The sequence below is a fragment of the Mytilus trossulus genome, chromosome 11 (assembly GCF_036588685.1).
Source record: "Mytilus trossulus isolate FHL-02 chromosome 11, PNRI_Mtr1.1.1.hap1, whole genome shotgun sequence".
NCBI lineage: Eukaryota > Metazoa > Mollusca > Bivalvia > Mytilida > Mytilidae > Mytilus > Mytilus trossulus.
The window spans coordinates 50,753,888-50,776,027 of NC_086383.1; the positions used below are offsets into that span (position 1 = coordinate 50,753,888).

Genomic DNA, 22,140 nt, shown 5'->3' on the forward strand with positions numbered 1-22,140 from the left:
AGTTTATTATTTTTCAGTTCAAAAGACTTTTAAACAATTGGATTATTGTATATATTCTATCCTTGCAAAATCTTGACTATGAATAACTAAAATAGAACTATAGATTTCAATCTGAAATATGCAAATGTATACAAACCCCTCTTCTTAAGTCATATCGTAATTAGAAGTGTAAAAAAATCATATTTTTAGGTGTACCAACTTAACAAAATGTCTCACCTGCTTCAAATTTTAGAAGTAATAACAGATATCGAGATTTTTTTTCAATTGGTGTTCATGTATTTAATTTACATTCGAAATAATTGCTATGTATTTTTATTATTCAAGTAAAAAAGGAATATTTAATATAATTCTGAGTGCTGTATTTGATTTTGGAATGAAGTGTTCAAGATAATGTTATTTACAACAAGTAGATAATTAATATGATAATTTCAGTTTTTTCGTTCCATGAATAGTTTTCCAGCTTATACCATTATTCGCTCCTGTAAAGAAATGAAAATTTAAACACTATTGAGAAATTGGTAAAACATTTCGTTAGCATTAATTTTGTTCTTGATTCTGAAATGAATAAAGCAGGGTAATCATTCAGAAAATCTAGAAATATCGAACAAATCATATGAGATGGCAGAAGTTAATAATATACCTCTGAACCTGACATTTCGCTAAATTAACACAATGGACTTATTTTTCAATTGTCTGCGCACAGGCTCAAAGTGAAGTAAATTACTTTTATATGTAGCATTTTCGGCGGACCAACCAATATTTGCTCCTACCACTCAACGATGATTGGTTTGCAGGGATTCAGCTCACAATAGTTCTAGTGAAAGTTTCAGATCTACTAAGGTCGAAACGCAACAACCCCATTACTTAAAGCAAACACGCCATTTATAAACCCCACACCCGGTGCTGTATCTAATCAAAGAGTAATATATATTATAGTTACACAAAGTGAAGTATGCAAAGATAATTGTATGATAAGATGCATCATTTGAATTTGCAATAAACAAACAAAAATAAAAGCCGTTAGTTTTCTCGTTTGTATTGTTTTTCGGGGCCTTTTATATCTGACTATGCGGTATGGGCTTTGCTCATTGTTGAAGGCCGTACGGTGACCTATTGTTGGTAATTTCTGTGTTATTTTATGTCTGTTGTGGAGATTTGTCTCATTTGCAATCATACCACATCTTCTTTTTTATAAAGTATGATGGTTGTTTCGTTAAATGAAAAGAGCAGAATAATCTGGACAAAAATGTGCAGAAATGTCTGATTTCGTCATGAACAGATGTCAAAAATCTACAAAGGTAATTACCTTCTAAATTTGGGACTGAGGCTATAGGCTGTTCCTCAATTAATACTTCACTTATGCCTGTCAAGGAATCTGGATTTTCTCTCGTTGAGGTAATTGTTTGCCTCATTGTCTCTTTTCTTGACCACACAATAGAAAACAAAAATTAAATATTTTATGAAATGCAACCAATTAAACTAACAGATACAAAAATTTAATGTTATTCCTATGTATTATAACAGACTACTATTAGGTTAACATTGCCATAAAAGCATCTATTTTTTTCTCTTTGACACAAAATGCAGAAGAACCTGAAAGGTATTAAGTACTAGAGAAAAATAGAGAAATATTTTCTCGTGGGTTTGAACCCACCCCCATTAAAAAAATGGTATTTTTCAGTCTATTTTTCAATTTTAAAATGACCTTGAGAGATTGACCAGACTGTGTTTTTCTGTCATTCATGTATATATCCATAGCTACATCATTCCATTCATGCTAACTGGGAGTATATGGGACTTTCGTGCCTTGCTGTGGAATTATTATCGTCAAGTCTGGTATGCCTAAATGTCCGTTTAAGCGGATTTTTTACAAAAACGTGACCTGGATTTTACAGACAAGATTCCTATTGGCCATTTTATACCTTGTTTTGTTCCTGTACTACCTATTCATGCATTTAAGATAATAGTGTATATCTACAGTCACTACCAGTTACATATTTGGCATTACAAGATATCCACCCCTGCCTAATTTTGGCTACTTGTCACCTTTTTTTCCATTTTAAACTTTTAAATAGCTTTTAAAGTGCCATAATTTCATAAACAGACATCTCAGAAAAGTTTATGGACCATTAACTGCTTGGTTGAAGTCCCTTCTAACATGAAAGTTCAGAAAAGGTATGGAGGGTCATACTGGTCATCAAAGAACGGTTGTCGCGATTGGGGGCTTAAGGGTTTGGGGGCTAAAGGGTTAAACTATTTGATCAAAATCTTGAAATTTGAGGGTCATTTTGGGGTGTCAAACTGACCAAAACACACTAAAAATGTTGAAAATCGGGAAAAAAATATTTTTAGTTTAAAACGATTTGATTAAAATCTTTGAATTTGACTTCTTTTAGGTTTGAGGTCGTTTAGGGTGTAAAACTGACCAAAACACTTTTTAGAGGTTTAATATCTTAACCTGTTTGGTCTGTTTTGAGCATTATATTCTCTTCGTCGCTTTTTCTTCGGAGTTTTTACTTGATTGCTATGCGTTTTACAGTAAGCCTGAAAATATAAGCAAAATCAGAATATAAAGTATTTTTCAAAATCTAAGTCATATTAATTTGAAAATAAAAATATTTTTTGAGTAGTAGGTCTACAGAATTTAGTGCAGTATATCTGTAAGCTACAAATATCTAAACTCAAAATAATTGAAAGTTTCTTGTATGTTTGATGACATACGAGTATTATCTAACTGTAGGTATTACAATCTAAGCTCTCCGTAGATATCGAAGATGCTATCATTCTGGAAAATCCTTCTGATACAACCTTTATATATACAAGGTATATGATTTAGATGAATTTTATGGACATTGAAAGACCATGGGGTCTCAGCCTCATTTAAGCGGTCTTAGGTAGGTTTTCACTATAAATTTCTTTTTCGGCTTTCCATAAATATTTCTATTTATATTCCTTAATGTTTCTAAGAGTGATTTGTTTTTCTTTTTGTTTTCAGAAATATCCTATATAAAAGTACATTTTCGAAGTTCTTTTACTGACAAAAATCTATATTACATAAAGACAAATATGCAAGTTAATAAAAATATTCGAGAACAACGAGAATTTACGACAGTTAGAAGAGGTAATGAAACGATTTCCTATGTATCTTATCAGTCCTCTTAACTATGAAAATCATGCTTTTAATGTTAATAAGTCATTCATTATTTTTATGATTTTCAACAAAATTTTTAATATCCAACTGACTGCTAGCATATTGAATATCGAATATCGAATCAACTGCTAACTTCATATACATCCTAACTTTAATGAAAAAAAAACCCTATAAATTCGATTATTTTAGGGAGTGCACCTGGCGTGCACGTCTAAACTGTTTAAATTCTTTTACTATACCTCAAATTTTATATCTGTGTCATCTTCTGCAGGATAATCCATTCTTAAACCATTTAAATATGCACATGTTACATGAAATGGCTTAGAACAATTCTTGAAAGAACACTGAATACAAGCCCCATCTTTTATTTTACACAATGAACATATAAGAGACAATCTCTCTTCCTGCAATGTACATTTATACATAGATTTATACATTAATATACTGATTCAAAACACCAGGTTTAAATCCACAGATAGCTAAATATATTTATATAGCTTGTTTTCTTTTGTTTACGATTTTGCATTGTACGCTGGAAATATTGCAAAGTTAAATTATTCAAATAAATTAAACGAGTTATTGTTTGAAACATGAATTTACTAATAATTCCCTTAGCTCCTGAAATGGGCATATAAACCAGTATAAATGAAACAAATTATTAACAGTTGCACAACAAACACTTTTTAACAAATCAATACAATCAATTTTAGAACTTTCATTTTGAAAATGAAGAAGCGACTTAACTAACCGGAAGTTTGTCTATGCCTACAATCGGTTCCATTTCCTTTGGGTTTCCTATTGTCACTCCTGGTATCCACCATGCACATGTAACATGAGCCCACTGTGTACCATCGCTATTAAAACAGACATTAAAAAAAATAACCAGTCAGAAGCGCTCATTCCATTTTGCATACATCGTGATAATATTTTGTTTAAACAGGTCTCGACGGGTATTTTGAAGTTTGAATACCGACCCAAACTTTGCTTCGATGTCAAAATGCGAATATGGTGCAGGCTGGTTGGAACCATTAATTTAAATAGATCAGTAAAATATAACGACTTAGTAATAAATTTTAATACATAGTTATCTATTTAGTTAATACCTGGTAAATAATAATAAACAAGTAAACTGCGAGCTACTGCTCACTGATGATACCCCCGCCGCAAGTGGATAATATTAATAGTGTAAAAATATGCAAGTGTTCGGTAAACAGGAAGTTGTCAAGTGATCAATCTGAAAACGCATCACACGGTATAGCTGACTTATATAAATCCTGAAACAAAATTTCAGAAATCCTTGTATTGTAGTTCCTGAGAAAAATGTGACGAAAATTTTCAACTTGGCTATCATGTGTAAAATCGTACAAGTGTTCGGTAAACAGGAAGTTGTCAAGTGATCAATCTGAAAACGCATCACACCGTATAGCTGACTTAGATAAACCCTGAAACCAAATTTCAGAAATCCTTGTATTGTAGTTCCTGAGAAAAATGTGACGAAAATTTTCAACTTGGCTATCATGTGTAAAATCATACAAGTGTTCGGTAAACAGGAAGTAGTCAAGTGACCAATCTGAAAACGCATCACACGGTATAGCTGACTTAGATAAACCATGAAAATCCTTGTATTGTAGTTCCTGAGAAAAATGTGACGAAAGTTTCATGGGACGGACTGACTGACGGACGGACTGAAGGACTGACGGACTGACGGACAGACAGAGGTAAAACAGTATACCCCCTTTTTTAAAGCGGGGGTATAAAAATAATAGACGAACGAGTTAACTATCTTTCCTGTTTAACGTAAAATAATTTACATCAATTAGTCACGGCACGAAAAAGAACCAAACTATGATAAATTGGGACACCAGAAGTTCATAATGAAATAAGCATTTATGTAAAGTTCATCACTGAAAATACACTGCTTAAATACTGCAATGACTTAATGGACCAGTCTTTCCAGCGACTATACGCTTGAGGTCTTTACAAAATTATAAGCAAGCATATCCAACAAAATTCCAAACATAAAACTAAAATTTGATTATAAGTAAGCATTTTGAAGTCAATCTTACAATTATTTCGGCAAATATCGAAAGTCTTATGTCGAATCGTTTTAAAATAAACATTTGTAATCAAAAGTTCAGTATGGAAAAAAATCTCAATTCAAAGTCTTTTTAAAATTATGTTCCTATATGAATTAAATATCTTCTTGTTATGTAAGGAATGAAAGATTTTTCATATTCCGATAAACAATTGTATACCTTGTCCTTTTCATTGCGCCGCCATCATATGGACACAACGCACACTTAGGTTTGACAGCTGCAACACATGTTTTGCAATACCAGTTTCCCTCAGGTATAACTTGAACCCCATAACATGCCTTTAAAATAATATTATCGTTAGTTTTTCATGTAAGAAATTAAAGTTATATAACAATCTTCAATGTAAATACTAGTATAAATTTCAAAATACAACATCATACGCTTATATTCAATAACGATCTTGAAAACTTAAACGAAGATACATATAGTGATAAAATGTCAACTTTTCAAAGAGAATATTAAACTCAGACTGTTTAAAACCAAGAACATTAAACCATAGTTTCATTCTCAGAAATTTATGCATAGACAACGAATTATTCATTTTGATATTGAATAAGTGGTCAAGGCTAAGCAATAGAAACTGGAAGATTCAGGAAGATACAGGAACATTTCCCGAGATTTAAGACTAGTGTAGATTTGCCTTGTTTCTCTTTTTGAATGTACACGTACAAATGAATAATTATGAAAAAAATATTTCTAATCCTACAACAAACAGGACGCCTTATTCATAATGTCGTTTAGACTGTGGGCATGGAAAACCTAATAATATATTTGAATATTATCATATATATCTCGCATAAATATGATAAAGTATGATTTATACATGTGCACTTTTTTCATTTGTGAGCCCAAGTTCGAGTGTAGACATAAGTTGTTTTTGGTTTCAAAAGTGCTTTGCAATAAATTCAAATATAATATATATAATCAGTAGTGAGTGATTTATTTTCATGTTTGAGTGATTAACAATAAGTCAACAGGGCCTTTCTCTTGCACCTTTCAATTACAGATTACAATGTCAACAACAGATAGAAACAAATATGCAAATACAAAAGAAATAACATAACTTAACAAAACAAAAATATCGAACTCCGAGGACATTCAAAACGAGGGGTCCCTTATCAAATGGCAAAATCAAGTGCTCAAACACATCAAAAACTATTGATTACAACTGTGATATTCCTTACTAGGTACATTCATTTTCTGATGTAGGACATGGTATATTAAACCGGGTTTTTATAGCTAGCTGTACATAAACTGCATTACGTAATGTATGAACTCATGACATTCGTTTATTTCTAAAAGAAAGCCTGATTTCTTTAAAGACAACAACCAGCGCCACTTTGACAATTCCTGACGCAAAGTCTATAATTTTGATTTTGAATAAATGTATCATGCGAGTTCTTAAAGATTATACGAATGGTTAACAACTGTTATATTCCAGTACAAATTGACGTAAACGACAATGATGCATGTGACTTATATCTTACATGTTACATACCTGATGTACACATAAATTGCAACCATCGCAAAATATCATTTCGTTATTTTCTTCTTCTACAATCTGAAGTGTAATAAAAATTCAGTAGTCGAAAAATTAAAAGCAAATTACTTATAGTTTTGATTGTCAGTAAACAAATTATGTTTGTTTCAAAGGGAATAGGTTTTGAAAACTAGAATTGAGGAAATAAGTGACGAAATGTGCCATAAATGGAAAGTTACTGGGTGTATTTTATTCAAGATTTTCAAAATTATATATTTGACTTATCCGACAGAAACCATTGTTTCGGTATTAAAACTATACAAGTACCGGATATTTATAACCATTAATTAACATTAATAATGCTGTTGTTGTTAAGCCAAGATGGTAACTTCTCTTTCAGAATTAATAAAATATCAGTAAAAAAGGTTTTTCCATACAAAACCTGTTATAAGCATGATTATTTCGAGAACAAAAATATACTTACATCTTTGCAAACATCACATACTGCATTGTCATCAACCTTCTTTGCATCTTGTATTTCCTGAACTTCATGACCTAGTAGATAGAGTAAGATAAAGTTATCGTTGATTTTAAAATATTTGTTGTGTTAATTTTGTACGAAAGTGAATACACATACAAAGTATTGTGAAAAACTTTACATCATTAATTAGATTTTGCAGTCCCTTTAAGGTAAATTAAATTTATAAATTCCTAACTATTCTAAGTTTTATGTTATCTATTTTTCTTCATTTGATATATACAACCAAAGGTACAGGAACATACATTATTTGCAATTCTAATATAGATTTTTGAAATATTGCCTATTTGCACTTAACAAAATTGCTATTGTTTTTTGGAGAAAAGTTAATTTCCATAAAAAGATATCACAAAAGAGGGACGAAAGATACCAGAGGGACATTCAAACTCATAAATCGAAAATAAACTGACAACGCCATCGCTAATAATGAAAAAGACATTCAGACAAACAAAAGTACACATGATACAACATATAAAACTAAAGAATAAGCAACACGAACCCCACCAAAATCTGGGGGTGATCCCAGGTGCTCCAGAAGGGTAAACAGATACTGCTCCAAATGAGGCATAAAATGCTGTTTTGGTCAGAACGATAAGGAAAGTGTACGGGTGCAAAAACCCTACGAGAGTTAACTCTCTGGATAATCAGATGCACATATAAAATCACATATTATTTATAAAAAGAAATCAAGTGTAATATTATTTGTCCGTTTGTCCTTTTTCTTTTTAAGCCATGATATTGTCAGTTTATTCTCGATCTATGAGTTTGACTGTCCCACTGTTATCTTTCGCACATCTTTTTTAATGATTACAATTGATATTTCTCAAACTGCCATAATCTGATGAAATTATTGCCGTATTGCCGTGTTTCAAATTTCTTTATTTAAAAAAAAAATGTTGTCAACAGGTCAAAGAAGATGTTCTGTCACAATTTTATGCAAATTCGACAAGCCAAATCTATATTTTAGCCAAAGAGAGGGGTTTCCTCTTAAGTTGTTTACCTCTAATTATATCGTCATCCTCTTCCTCCTCAAATCTTGGCTTCTTCTTTTGTCTTTCTTAAATATAGCATATTTTTTTCCGAATCGTTAATTACTTTTAACGACTTTATAGTAATCAATTCAAATAAGCAGAATATATTGCACAATATTTGAACAGATAAATGCACTTACCTTATTTCTTTTAAAAGAATATATGCAAATGAATATCAAGATAAATTTTCACATGTGTTTTACACGTTTTACACGTTTTTTGAAAACTTTACGTTTACTTTACGTCTATTGTATTCAAACATGCGCAATTGTCATAAAGTTCTCAAATGTTATTGTCTTTTCAATTTAGTTGTACGTCCTTTTCAATTAAGTTTTTGTTGTACCAAATTGGCACTCAATCATGGTAACACGAATGAAAAAAGCAAAGTTCCCTGTCAATGATTGTATTTATCAATACAATGAAATATACCTTCGTATGCATGTTCTTCTTGCTCCTCCATTGTGTCATATTCTCCTGTAAAATCAATCGGAATCATATTCGTGTTTCTTTTTTAACATTAAAAATCATATGAATTAATGAAATATAAGTACAAAATTCAAATAAATGCCCATAAATATGGTTATTATGAAATGAATGTACAGGCAGGCACTGTACAGTCAGGTTCCAATGGGATTATCTATGATTGAACTTGAGAAGCTTACAAAACACTCATTGGTCAGATTAGAGTCAGTGTCTTTTGCTACCAGTAGACGCAATTTATCATACGAATTTGCGAGGAAATTAAACGGCCTGTGACATTTGGGCAATGACTGTATTCGGTGTTAGTGGTGTTACAGTACAGGGTTGCTTCTTATATCGTTGTAAGCTGTGTATGCATATTCTGCAGGGTAACATAAATGGACAAACATACAGATATTTGGTGCCTAAACACATTGAATTTTTAAATTTTGATAATCCCCCACTAGCGTCAACATGGTTAAGACCCTTGTACATGGACGATAAAACTAGACCACACAGGACAGGGATTGTAACCGAGTCTAAAGAGCAAAAAGCTATTTAGACTATCTTTAGGCCTGCCATGTCTCATACATAACCCTATCGAACATGTATGGGATGCCATTGGCAGAAATCTCAATCGTAGAGATCCATCTTCCAAAACAATTTGTCGATTTAAAAGTGGCATTTGTTGATTTATGGAATAGATTTCCTCAACTTAAGTTTTGGAAGCTTGTACCGAGTATGAGATGTCCTGTCATTTAATTGTACCGGAAGAATGGTTGTTACACATGCTATTGACTCAAATATTGACATTAAATTTGCCGAACAAACCAAAGATTATCTGTAGATAATTTTAATAATATTGGGTGATTAATTGTTGTAATAAATACAATCACAGTGAAACTTAAATTTCGTTTTTAATTTGTGTAATTTACACCGTTTCTATAACCGCAAAAGCTTAATGCATAGAACCAAAATTATATTTGTGGTTTTTTATGGTATATGTTAGTTAATAAAATCAACGGTACCAATTTTGTTGCACCAGATGCGCATTTTGACAATACATGTCTCTTCAGTGATGCTCGTGGCCAAAATATTTGAAATCCAAAGAATATATAAAAGATGAAGAGCTATTATCCAAAAGGTCCAAAAAGTATAGCCAAATTCGTAAAAGGAATCAGAGTTAAATTGCTACATGAATGTTTTCTTTTTTTTCGAGGAATAATAGATCTTTTAAATAATAATAACAATAACAATAATAATAGGTGGTGCTTAACTTTTGGCGGACTGTATTTACTGAATTTCAAAATGCTTGAATTTTTTTTATTTGATCAGTTTATATATTCCAACAAAAGCTCAATGAGATACCTGTGTATACGTATTGCGCTTTGATTCTATCCAGAATGTTTTTGTTTGAAAACCCGGATTCATATAAAATTATTCTGATTTCACCTTTAAATAAATGTTTTGAAAATATTTTTTTTTATCAGATCCATGTTCTAATGAGTATAGATCGATTGTATAACAGTGAATTATAAATTAATGATATAGAAACAGAACCCAGAATTTTCGAAAGTCCAATTTATTTAGCCTTTTTCAAAACACCTTAAATAAATCCTCAAATAATAGTTCTCAAACATCAAAGGTACCAGGATTATAATTAAATACGCCAGACGCGCGTTTCGCTTACATAAGACTGATCAGTGACGCTCAGATCAAAATAATTAAAAGGCCAAACAAGTACAGAGAAGAAGAGCATTGGGGACCCAGAATTCCAAAAAAGTTGTGCCAAATACGGTTAAAATAATCTGTTCCTGGGATAAGATATGAATATATTGTTTTGAAACACATGCCATTTTCGATATATATCTAATGTATATTGGAACAGCAAAAAATAGTCATCATTGTTTCAAAAAATGGTCCTAGTACGGATTTGTATGCTGTTTGAGCATCATCTACCACTATCTATGCATGCAACCGTCGTGTTTATCACAAATCACTCAAGAAGACAAGACCGGTTAACTTTCAAAACATACTAATAATCGTTTACGTTTTGATTTCTGACATTGCCATTTTTACTTACTTCTTGCTTCTTCAAATCGGTCAAAACATTCTGAAATTAAAATGAAAAGTACACATGTCATTCACCTTCATTAGCAATAGTAACTTAAATATCAAATTTATTAACCCTTTAGAGTGTAGTTTCTTTGGCGAAGTTTATGAGTATTTTCCTGTTGCTGTCTTTTGTACTATTAACCGAATTTGTAATAACATGAGCAACACGACGGATACCACATGTGCAGAAGGATCTGCTTACCCTTTCAGATCCAGGTAATATATAAACAGGATCGATTCCCTGATCATTGTCATTGTCTCTGGTACCTTTCGCCCCTCTTTTGTAATGTTTAAATTTTAAAATTTTTATTATCTTTGTTGTAACATGTGTAAATTGTTAACTGTCTTTTTTGTCCTTTGTTCTGAAAGATAATTGTGCTCGTGTCACACTGTCCGGTTCGATCTTGTGTTAGGGTTAGAAATGTAGATGTTCTTAATTATTTAACGGTTAACGATGTGGGTAAAATATGCACAAATCAACTGGTAGAAAACATCTACTGATTCGATATTGGATAATTTCTTATAACCGATTTCGATTTCTAGTCATGATTTAACTTGAGTAACACGACGGTTGTTCTGTATAGAGAACGAACTGTTTGTTCTTTCGTAAACAACAAACGTTTTACAGAAACATTCCACGGATTTCATCTTTGGTAACTGTTTGTTTTTTCGAGATCTGTTGTTAGTCTTTTCATGTCTTTTTTCGTTCGCCATTTGATAGTCCTAAAATTTTCCCTTGGTAAAATCTATATTTTAGAATGAACCCGGTGCAAATATGTTTTATCCTATATGAATATCATACACGTAAGAGGTTAAGCACATATAAAACTATTTATATTGCACTCGTTCTATTTGAGCAGTCAAAATGCGTTGACTGTATATTTCTATGTCATATACAGTCACTGACCCGACATCACTTTTTCTCATGAATATTTAAATAGAAGTTGCCGAAATAATATTTAATTATTCATACGACCTCTTCAACCTGTCCTTGTTTCCAATGCATACACCGATGCGTGGAACGACTCAACCTTATTTCTTTTGCAATTATGGAAAAAACATAGTTAATTTGTTAATATTTTTTGTTTGCACCTATAAATCAGTTTTATGCTTATGGTTGTTATTTTAGTCCATAATCAAACGATTTCGTTCACCGTCGAGTGTGGGATTCAACAGGTAAATGTACATTTCATTGTGTTGTATATTTCTCGACGAGCATGATAAGAGGCCTTTTTAAGGGAGATTTCCCCCAATATCTAAATCAAATAAATAACCTAAACGCCTTAAACAACAGTTAAAATATTTTTTTTAGATTGCAGTATAGAGACAATAATAGTGCATTGACTTGACATATCAACGATATAAGGATTCGGTTCGAAACGGGGAAATAGCTCGACACAGCCTCGCATTTCCCCGTTTCTAAGCCTCATCCTTATATCGTTGATATGTCAAGTCAATGCACTATTATTGTCTATGTTTAATCCGCCATTTTCTACATAAGGAAATGCCTGTAGCAAGTAAGGAATATGAAACTAGTTTTACTTTGTTTACTGTATTTTGATTTTGCCATTTGATCATGGACTTTCTTCTTGAATTCTGCGAGTTCAGTATTTTTGATATTTTTTACTTTTTATGAGCTAGAACATGTAGTTATATACGCATCAATATATCATTTAATATAAAAGAAGATCAGTCTCAGTACCAATTCCGTGTTACGATTTATACATTTTAAAACTAGATGCTCCGCAGGGCGCAGCTATATACGACCGCAGAGTTCTAACACTGAACATTGGGGCAAGTATGGACACAACATTCAAGCTTGATACAGCTCTGAATTTGGATTGTGATTAAATAGTTGACACAACATAGGTTTCTGACACATAATGAATCTGGTCTAAGAACTTAAACTTAAAAACTTTAAATTTTAAATTGGACATTATTTATTACAAAATGTATTATGGTCCAATATCCAAAATTAAAATACATGGTTAAATTCAGCATATCAAAGAACCCCAAGAATTCGATTTTTTATCAAATAAAGTTCAATTTTGGACACTTTAGACCTCTAAAAAAAATCATTTTTTGCGGTCGTATAAAAATTAACATCAACATTTGATTTATAGTGAAACATTACTTCTGATGACACTTCTCTTTTGATTTCTGTAGTTTGCCATGGTTCGAATCTTTTCTTTTTCCATATCGCTCTGTTTTTCTAGTGTCACAATTTTGTTATTATTTGCTTCACATTTATTTTCCAAATCTTTGATCTTTTGACGACTTTTCTCTTCCTGTTTTCTTCCTACACCACTCTGTTTTTCTAGGGTTTTCAGTTTTTCATTATTTGCTTCACATTTCTGTTCCAATTCTGCAATCTTCTGACGACTTTTTTCTTCCTGTCTTTTGAGAGCTTGTATTAGTTCACAATTATTTTCATGCTGATTTTCCATGTTTTTAATCTTTTCGAGATTCTCTTCACACATGTTGCAGCAAACAGTGTTATGACACAATGGACATTCGTTTAAACAGTTATCATCAGTTAACGATGAAGTGCATTCTGTTTTGATCGATTGTCTTTCAGTTTTTATGTCTAAATAATAGAAAGTGTGTTTGCTTATCTATGTTACAATTATTTATAACGTTACCAATTATCATTCAAAATATATCGTTTAACATATAATATACAAAAACACATGTGTTAAATTTAATTTCGATCATTGAAATTAATCATTGTAAATTCTACAATGATATCAAGTCCCATGATGTGCCAGTCAATAAATTATGAGGATTTGGATGGGCAAAAATATAAAGAATAGAGAAAAAATGACTCAGAGAATAAAACAATCAATACATGTAGTAGTATAGAACGGTTGTTCAAAGATCTTTAGACCAATTAATCGATTTAGAGAAAACAAATCTGGTCACACACTGAAAGATAGAGGATAACGGGGTGCTTATATAGAAAGAAAAATAAAGTAATTTTTTTAGAAACAAATAGTATTTAAATTTTTTTTAAACCAAGGGCTCTCGTATACAATCTCTCATTCATGGACAAAGATATCTCTTGAATTTACATTGCAATACAATTTTTTTGGAATTTATTTATTCTGTTTAATTCATATACATCCTTTTAAGTATAATATATGGATTTTGTACGTGATAATTTCCAAAAAAATGGCTAAACATTAATGAAAAATATTGGAAAATCATCAGAAAGGGATACTTTCAGATGGCAGTAGCAAAAAATGAAGTGTACCATCATATGCTTTTTCTTCACCATGTTTTTACAGTCTTATAAACCCAAAAATCAGGTTAAGAAAAAAGTTTAGTTCTAGAAAATTTGATTCATATGCTTAATGTGTCTTTTTCAAATCGATTTACGAAATATGAACAACGGCAAACCACTATCGCCTTGATTTATATAACTGCAAAGATTTTTGTTTATCAGTATGCATCTGCATGCCTTAAACGTTAAAGTATGTTTTATGTTGATGCCTCTGCTGGTGGACTGTCAGTCCCCGATGGTATCACCAGCCCAGTAGCCAGTACTCCGGTACTGGCATGAAAAAACTGATTTTTTTGTGTTATTAAATTTGCTGTTTCAAAATGATAAAAATTATTATAAAGTAAGGAATGTATCTCACTCATGCTAAGCTCTGATTCCTTTCACGGATTTGCCTATACTTTTTGGAACTTTTGGATTATAGCTCTTCGTCTTTTATATAAGCTTTGGATTTTACATATTTTGGCCACGAGCACCACTGAAGAGACATGTATTGTCGAGAGGCGCATCTGGTGCAGAAAACATTGGTACCGTTTATGTTTTTAAATATGAGATATCGGAGCTAAATATTGATTTGACACACCATACAATGATTTTAACGAATTCGGTATTCTGTTAAAACAATTTCTACCACGACTTAAATTCTCCCTCGCCCTGCTCGTCCGAATTTAAAGTATTTCTACTCTAAATTCAATTAGGCTTTAAACAAAACAAACACAGAAATAGAGTTAGTTGCTCGCAGTAACATTATTATCTTCTCTTTCGATACAAATGTTATTTCACTCTATAATACAAGTTTCTTCGATACTAACAACATAATATAAATACATGTAATAAACATAGCAGCCATTAATGTGACTAACTTCGTACTATACGACCTAACTGCGAGCACCTTCGATAATAATACATTTAAATGCCAAACTTTATATAGTACCCCACCCGTAGAAACCGCCAAAACTTTTCTCGTGCTTTGTACACGTAACATCAGACTTTATAAATAGTACATACTCCTGCAGAACTAGTTCTAAAACTAGTTACACTAATTCCCATCTATATATAATAACTACAAATACCTAAAGGGAAAAACCCCAATTTCAAACGAAATGAAATATATTTAGCTTCTACATGTACCTTTATCTTGCTGCAAGTCTTCGTTCATTTCTTCTTTCACAGCACCAACCTGATGTGGACTATTGTTTGTGAATATGTCAGTACCTATCCTGCCGAGCTGTTTCCTTATACTAAGACACTGCATAAATAGAGACTTATTTGAAAACACATATTTATTGAAACAAACTTTTTTTACAAATGAATTTGATTACTTTATATATATTTATATCTGGTGGAATTATTGAATGTTTGTGTATAAGTATTGTCTCGGGTACCACTGAAATAAGTATTTCTACACAGATATAGGAAGAGTTCCATATGAGTGCCAACGAGACAAGTAACAATTTATAAAAGTAAACCATTATAGGTCAAGGTACGGCCTTCAACATGGAGCCTTGGCTCACACCGGACAGCAAGCTATAAAGGGCCCAAAAAATCACTAGTGTTAAACCATTTAAAACGGGAAAATCAACGGTCTAATCTATAAATAAAAAAAAGAAACGATAAACACTTTTGAACCACATAAACAGACGACAACCACTGAACATCAGATTCCTGATTTAGGACAGGTGTAAACAATTGCAGCAGGATTAAATGTTTTAATGGTACCAAACCTTCTCCCTTATCTGAAGCAATAGTATAAAATCACAACATGGAAAGACACACGTTCTAGTCAGTCATATACTGTGAAAGTACTTTAATTCGTGGGTATCAATTTTCGTGGTTGAGCAATATTTACATTTTCGTGGGTTTTTAAATTCGTGGATTTTAGTTTTCTAAAAAAAAAATAAAAAAAAAAATAAATAAAGCCTTTAGAAACGAAGGTTCAAATAGTCTAGATTGAAGGAAATTGCAAAGTAAACATCGACCCTTTTAAATCGCAGTGATAACACTAATTAACCCATGACAAAGTGATCAACAGATTAAAGACTATCAAAGGTGTTAATTAGACCATAAACATGTCAGCTAAAGAAAACAGTAACATAAACAAATGCTATAAACGTATCTTGAATTGTCAAATAATTCTGATCAAAATCAAGCTCAGCATGAAATTATTATTTCCCATATGTACGAGAACTATGAGGAATAAATGAAAACTTTATCATACTAGCATATCAATACAAGAAATCTGACTTTCATCGATCAAAAATATTTTTTTATGAGAATTAAAAGATCAAAAGGTGTACAGTTTGGGTTATTAAAGATTAAATGGGTTTAATCATGCATGCAGTTGTAGTTCTGTGACTGCTATGAAAGTATTCTCAGATTTGGCGTTATTCAATATATTCTCTAGATCATATCAGTAGTCAAATCTACTGAATATGATGATCTTTCCACGTCTTGATTTGGACATTGGTTATTTTATTTCGTTGGACACTTAAATTCGTGGATAGAGTCATCCACGAAAACCACGAAAATTGGTACCCCACGAATAAAAGTACTTTCACAGTATTTCTAAATATCATGAATTTGAGATTTTCAACAATTTTAAAATTGAGAATGGAAATGGGGAATGTGTTAAAGAGACAACAACCCGACCATAGACAAAACAACAGAAGGTCACCAACAGGTCTTCAATGTAGCGAGAAATTCCCGCACACGGAGGGGTCCTTCAGCTGGCCCCTTAACAAATATAAAGTAGTTCTGTGATAATGAAAGCCATACTAACTTCCAAATTGTACACAAGAAACTAAAATTAAAATAATTTAAGACTAACAAAGGCCAGAGGCTCCTGAAGTTGGGACAGGCGCAAAAATGTCACCAGTATGGCGGAAGAAGAGATTAAATTTACCTTTTCATCTTTTATCTTGTCGACCATATCTTTTACACACTTGACGTCAAAATTAGATATCTTCAATAAATCAATACTCGTATTGACTGATTCTTCAAAGCAAGTAGGTTGAACTTTACTAGCTAAACCTAGAACGGATCCTTCTATCATTGTCCACCACCTATCTAGGGTTTCTTGGTCAACAGATGATAAGCTTTCTTCGTGGTTCAGTCTGTATACTATATCATTGACTGTTCTCAACCACGTGTCCTCAGCAGGACGTAAGCTTCCACAGTTTTTTATCAGTGTATATGCTAGCATGATGTCAAGTTTATCCAATGAACATCGGTCGTTAATTCTAACGTCGCAAATGCAATTTTGTTTTACAGTATTTCCAATGACAATGAAATGTTCTGGTGTCATATTTTGTCCTACTTTGAAAAGTTCCTTTATTTCTTCTTCTTTTAAACATCTGTCAGTCTTTCGCACAAATGCAGAGTGCTCACATTCACAACATGCTACAGAATTTCTCCAAAGATGGTAAATAGAATGCTTGTGGAAATCGAGAAACTTTACAAATGAGTTATCGAAGTTGATGAGTATGTTTGATTTTATAAATGACCGGACAACCTTCCAAGAAATTTGTTCTGAAAATATCAACAGTTTTAAGAACTGCTTTTCCTTTACTGTACTCATTGTCGCTGCAAAAGATGAATATATGTAAAACCAGTAATTTTATTTCATTTATATATAAATATGTTTGGAGTTTTGTATCTGTATCCCCATGATAAAAAATATAGCCTTTGTGCTAATATGTTTTTTATGATTAGTCTCAATAAAGACTTCATAGTAACATATTGAAGGAAACTTTACAATTCATGAAATACTTTAGCCATAAGATGAGACAAGAAAACGATCGCCTTTTACAAAAATTATTCTTGCTATTAATTTTTTTACCTCTAAGCCTTTTGTCTTCTTTTGTTTATTATAGTTGTGATTCTTTCTAAAATAAGATTTTCATGTCATAAACATCAATGTGTATTACAAATGCGAAAATGGGAAACAAAGTTGTGTTTGGAATAGTTCAATATCTTATATAAACAGGAAATTTTCCGAAAAAGGAAATACCAATGGTCATATTTCAAGTCAACACAAATCTACAGCGAAATGTCCGATTAGATAATATTTGTGCTTAAACATTTTTAATTGTAGTGGATTGAGGGACAAGTTATTATAACTTATAGTAGTCCCTTTCCACTTTGTTAGAATAAACACTGTGTAAATATTCAAACTACTAGTAATTTGACTTGTTAGAACGAAAGAGTCACATGTTCAACCATCTTCGCTAGCCAAGGGTTACGATCCACTCCCGCTCTCTTCACCCTTGGCGGATTGAGCCAACATTTGTGATAACAATGTTGCGCCATCTATCGGAAGATAAAAACCACGCCAATTCCGAATACATTAGTCTTGACCAATGGTAGCACTTGAACTCTTCAGCTTGGAGGTAAAAACACGGTAGCGTCTAGATGCTACACACTTGGTAAAGCCGGAAATGAAAGCATACGTCAACATTCATGCATTTGTGCATGAAACATACACAGGAACTTCCATTTGTTGATTAAAAACATTCAAGTTTTCACTAAATATAGTCGTATGTTTAGGGATGTAAAGGCTTGTTGCACAAAAAACACGTGGCAATTGTTTACAAACACTTTCTACATTTACACGTGATCATGTTACAGGCGCATTTTGATTGGATGCAGCGAGTTTTGACTGCAACCAATAATCCTTACCTTGTGTCTCCGAAATTTTATCTCAATCCGCCAAGGGTGAAGAGAGCGGGAGTGGATCGTAACCCTTGGCTAGCGAAGATGATGTTCAACTTAATGTGCAAAGGTTTCCGCCTGAAAACAGCAGAAAGAAGGAAGATATTGAACGTATATTTTCAGAATATCTGACACAATCGTAAAAATCAATCAAATGAATTGCTGCTCTGAAAATAATACTGAATTTTACAATAGTAGTATACATTGATATATCGACATAAAGAAATATATAGACCTCGGACTTCGTCCTCAGTCAATATACGCGCCTATGAGCATTGAGGTCGGCATAATTATCCTCGCAATTACTTCATAAAAAGGCTGTCAGTTTATAGTATCAACACAAATGGTTTTAATGGTGTATTCTTCTGCGGTGTCTATCTCTTTGAAATCTCGTTTGGGATGTGAAGCAAGTTGAAAATATCAATAAACAAATTTGAAAATATGATCAATAAAAGTAATAAATTTTCAAATTCCATATTAAACTAATCGTGTATAAGTCATCAGCCAGAAATAGGTATGGGTACAAAGAAATTATTTTACCAAAGATATGTACATGCCGGTCATGCTTTATCAATTTTTCTTCTGAAAATTCTCAGTCAAGGATTTTTTCAATCTGACATTTAAAACAAAAAAGATGAAATCATATGTTTTTGTTCTAAAAAATGAAAAGAAAGAAAAATCCGAAATTGACAAAATTGACAGCATGGTCAATTTGACACGAAAAAAGCAACGACAGTTTATAATTATTTTTTTTGTTATCACCAACCTATAGCTTTTAGATACATTTATCCAGATTGGCCCACTTATCATTAGTAAAAGTATGTACAAAAGTTTAATTGTAAAAAAATCATGATTATATTTATTGCTTTATAAAAATAGGTAATAATCGATGAAAAATGTGTGTGTGTGTTTCAAGGGGGTTTGGGAGGGGGAATTTGGAGGGGTGGGGGTTGAAAAGATTTATTTCAGTTGCTGTAGAAAAAAATAAAAGATATCATCAGGATTTAAAAAGGTTAAAGGAATGAAAATACGTTATTTTATTTCTAACCAATTTTTTTCTATACACATTTGACTTGTATAGATGTATGCTTAGATATAGGAAGATGTGGTGTGAGTGCCAATAAGACAACTCTCCATCCAAATAACAATTTAAAAAGTAAACCATTATAGGTTAAAGTACGGTCTTCAACACGGAGCCTTGGCTCACACCAAACAACAAGCTATAAAGGGCCCCAAAATTATTAGTGTAAAACCATTCAAACGGGAAAGTCTTTATTGTTCTATGTTCTGTCTTGTGTATTATTTGTCTATTTGTCTATTTCTTTTTTTAGCCATGTCATTTTTTTCATTTCTATCTATGAGTTTGAATGTCCTCTGGTATTTTTCGCCCCTCTCTTATATCAGGTATACTAGGCTAAATATTAAATCATCTAAATCAGAGAAAAAGATTAAGAGTATGTTATGGGACTAGAACTTTCACCATCGACGCACCCGATCTTGTACTGGAGTTTCTGCGATTAAGGTGTCATACCACCAATTAAAAGTCCCTATCTGTTCAACCAAATTTTGCAATTTTCACAGCTTTCTAAAAATTTTACCTAAGTTTAACTTCATAGAAACTAGGTATATATCCTGAATTGTACAGGTGTCACCTTTCTGCATGCCAATTTTCAGCATATAAGAAAGAAGAGAGCTCCCGAAAGGAGGTACCCCAAAAATAACCCCTGGTTTTCTGGAAATCTTAAATTAGTATACCATGGAGTGCATTAATCCTCAATTTTAAATGCAAACTCCTAGACAGGTAAAATTTGGCCCAAAATGGTCTTAATATATTTCTCTTTCAACAAAAGTTTCATTTCAGCAAATTTGTTGGTTAGTTTAGGTGAACAATGACATCAAATGCAAAATTTTTGGTCCCTGTAGGCCATAAATTCGAGGGAGTAATTGGTGGTATGACACCTTATAACCAGTGGCAGATCTAGAAATGTTCATAAGTGGGGGCCCACTGACTGGCCTAAGAGGGGGCCCGCTCCAGTCACGCTTCAGTGAATCCCTATATAAGCAACCAATTTTTTTCCCGAAAAAAGGGGGGGGCGGGCCCCCTGCCCCCCCCCCCTAAATCCGCCTCTGATAACTAGTTCTGAACATAGGAAACGTCTGTTCCATTAACTATCAATATCCAAAATAGCCATTCGATCCTGTTCATAAAATTTTCTGACAAAAATGATCTAGATATATAGCGCCTTTTCAATGTGAAAGTAAAACTATAAATAAATTTGTCGAATAAATCTGATTCATTGACTGAAGTTTGCTTGCATCTTCTAAACATGTGGTTATATTTAGATAGTTACACTTGTAAGAGGGGGTCAACTAAGAAACCATATATCACAATTGATTACTGTCCCAGAAAAAAATAAAACAGCCTTGCCAGACGTCATAATATTTGAACTAGGTCTCACACATTTTGTCACATAGACAAAAATTAATGATGCTTTTGGTTAACATACTGAGTTCACGTCGCAATTAAGATATAACAACTTCCTTAATGTTTTTTTTAATGTGCTGTTAAATCAAAACTGACTTTACTTGGAGCTTACGTCATGCTTACCATGCCTTCCTAGTATTTTAATCCCTTCAAACTTCAATTGATTTAAACGCAAGTTGTATACACGCGAGACACACCTACATACATTATAGTAATGACAGAGCGGCATATAAAATTCCGCGTATTTTCTAAAAATGTATTTGACCTATTTGCATTTGATAACAATGTACGGCACGTCTTTTTAACATATTTAATAAGATAATTATTTATAATATGAGACAGATATTTATACATATATATTTTTGACAAACATATATATAATTAGCTTTTGAATTTTTTAGAATTGATAGAATACCACAATAAATTCAGTTAAACAACGACCCTTACCGAAAAATAAGCCCTGCGGCAAACATTTGCCGCAAGTTTGCAGCAAACATTTCCGCAAGCTTGCAGCAAACGTTTGCTGCAAACTTGCCGCTACCATTTTACCATGCAAATGAAGTTTGCTGCAAGCTTGCGGCAAACATAATTATGCAAATTAGATTTGCCGCAAGCTTGCGGCAATTGTTTGCTGCAAGCTTGCGGCAATTGTTTGCTGCAAGCTTGCGGCAATTGTTTGTTGCAAACTTGCGGCAAACTTGCAGGAACTACACATATATACCAATGTCGTGTGTGTAGACACATAAAAATTATCTCTTTCAAATTACACAGCAACATTTTTAAAAGGTCAATTTC

The 22,140-nt window shown here is 32.4% G+C and overlaps 1 protein-coding gene across 3 annotated transcripts; it reads right to left on the minus strand.

The window, feature by feature from the left end:
- Positions 1-305: 305 nt before the first annotated feature.
- LOC134691289 (protein Jade-1-like) lies at positions 306-21,604 on the minus strand. Of its 3 annotated transcripts, XM_063551731.1 has the most exons (15): positions 21,469-21,604; positions 17,053-17,732; positions 15,282-15,399; positions 13,005-13,457; positions 10,839-10,868; positions 8,726-8,770; positions 8,266-8,322; positions 7,212-7,282; positions 6,746-6,808; positions 5,407-5,525; positions 3,900-4,005; positions 3,391-3,555; positions 2,459-2,544; positions 1,307-1,422; positions 306-479 (listed from the first exon to the last, which is right to left on the minus strand). In XM_063551731.1, exons 1-15 carry the CDS (start codon positions 21,572-21,574, stop codon positions 415-417), a joined length of 2,280 nt encoding a protein of 759 aa, XP_063407801.1. In that variant the 5' UTR covers positions 21,575-21,604; the 3' UTR covers positions 306-414. The 3 variants fall into 3 exon arrangements, with proteins under 3 accessions (XP_063407801.1, XP_063407803.1, XP_063407804.1); XM_063551733.1 differs by lacking the exon at positions 8,266-8,322; XM_063551734.1 differs by lacking the exons at positions 15,282-15,399; positions 21,469-21,604 and having other exon boundaries at positions 17,053-17,160.
- Between the last annotated feature and the right edge of the window lie 536 nt (positions 21,605-22,140).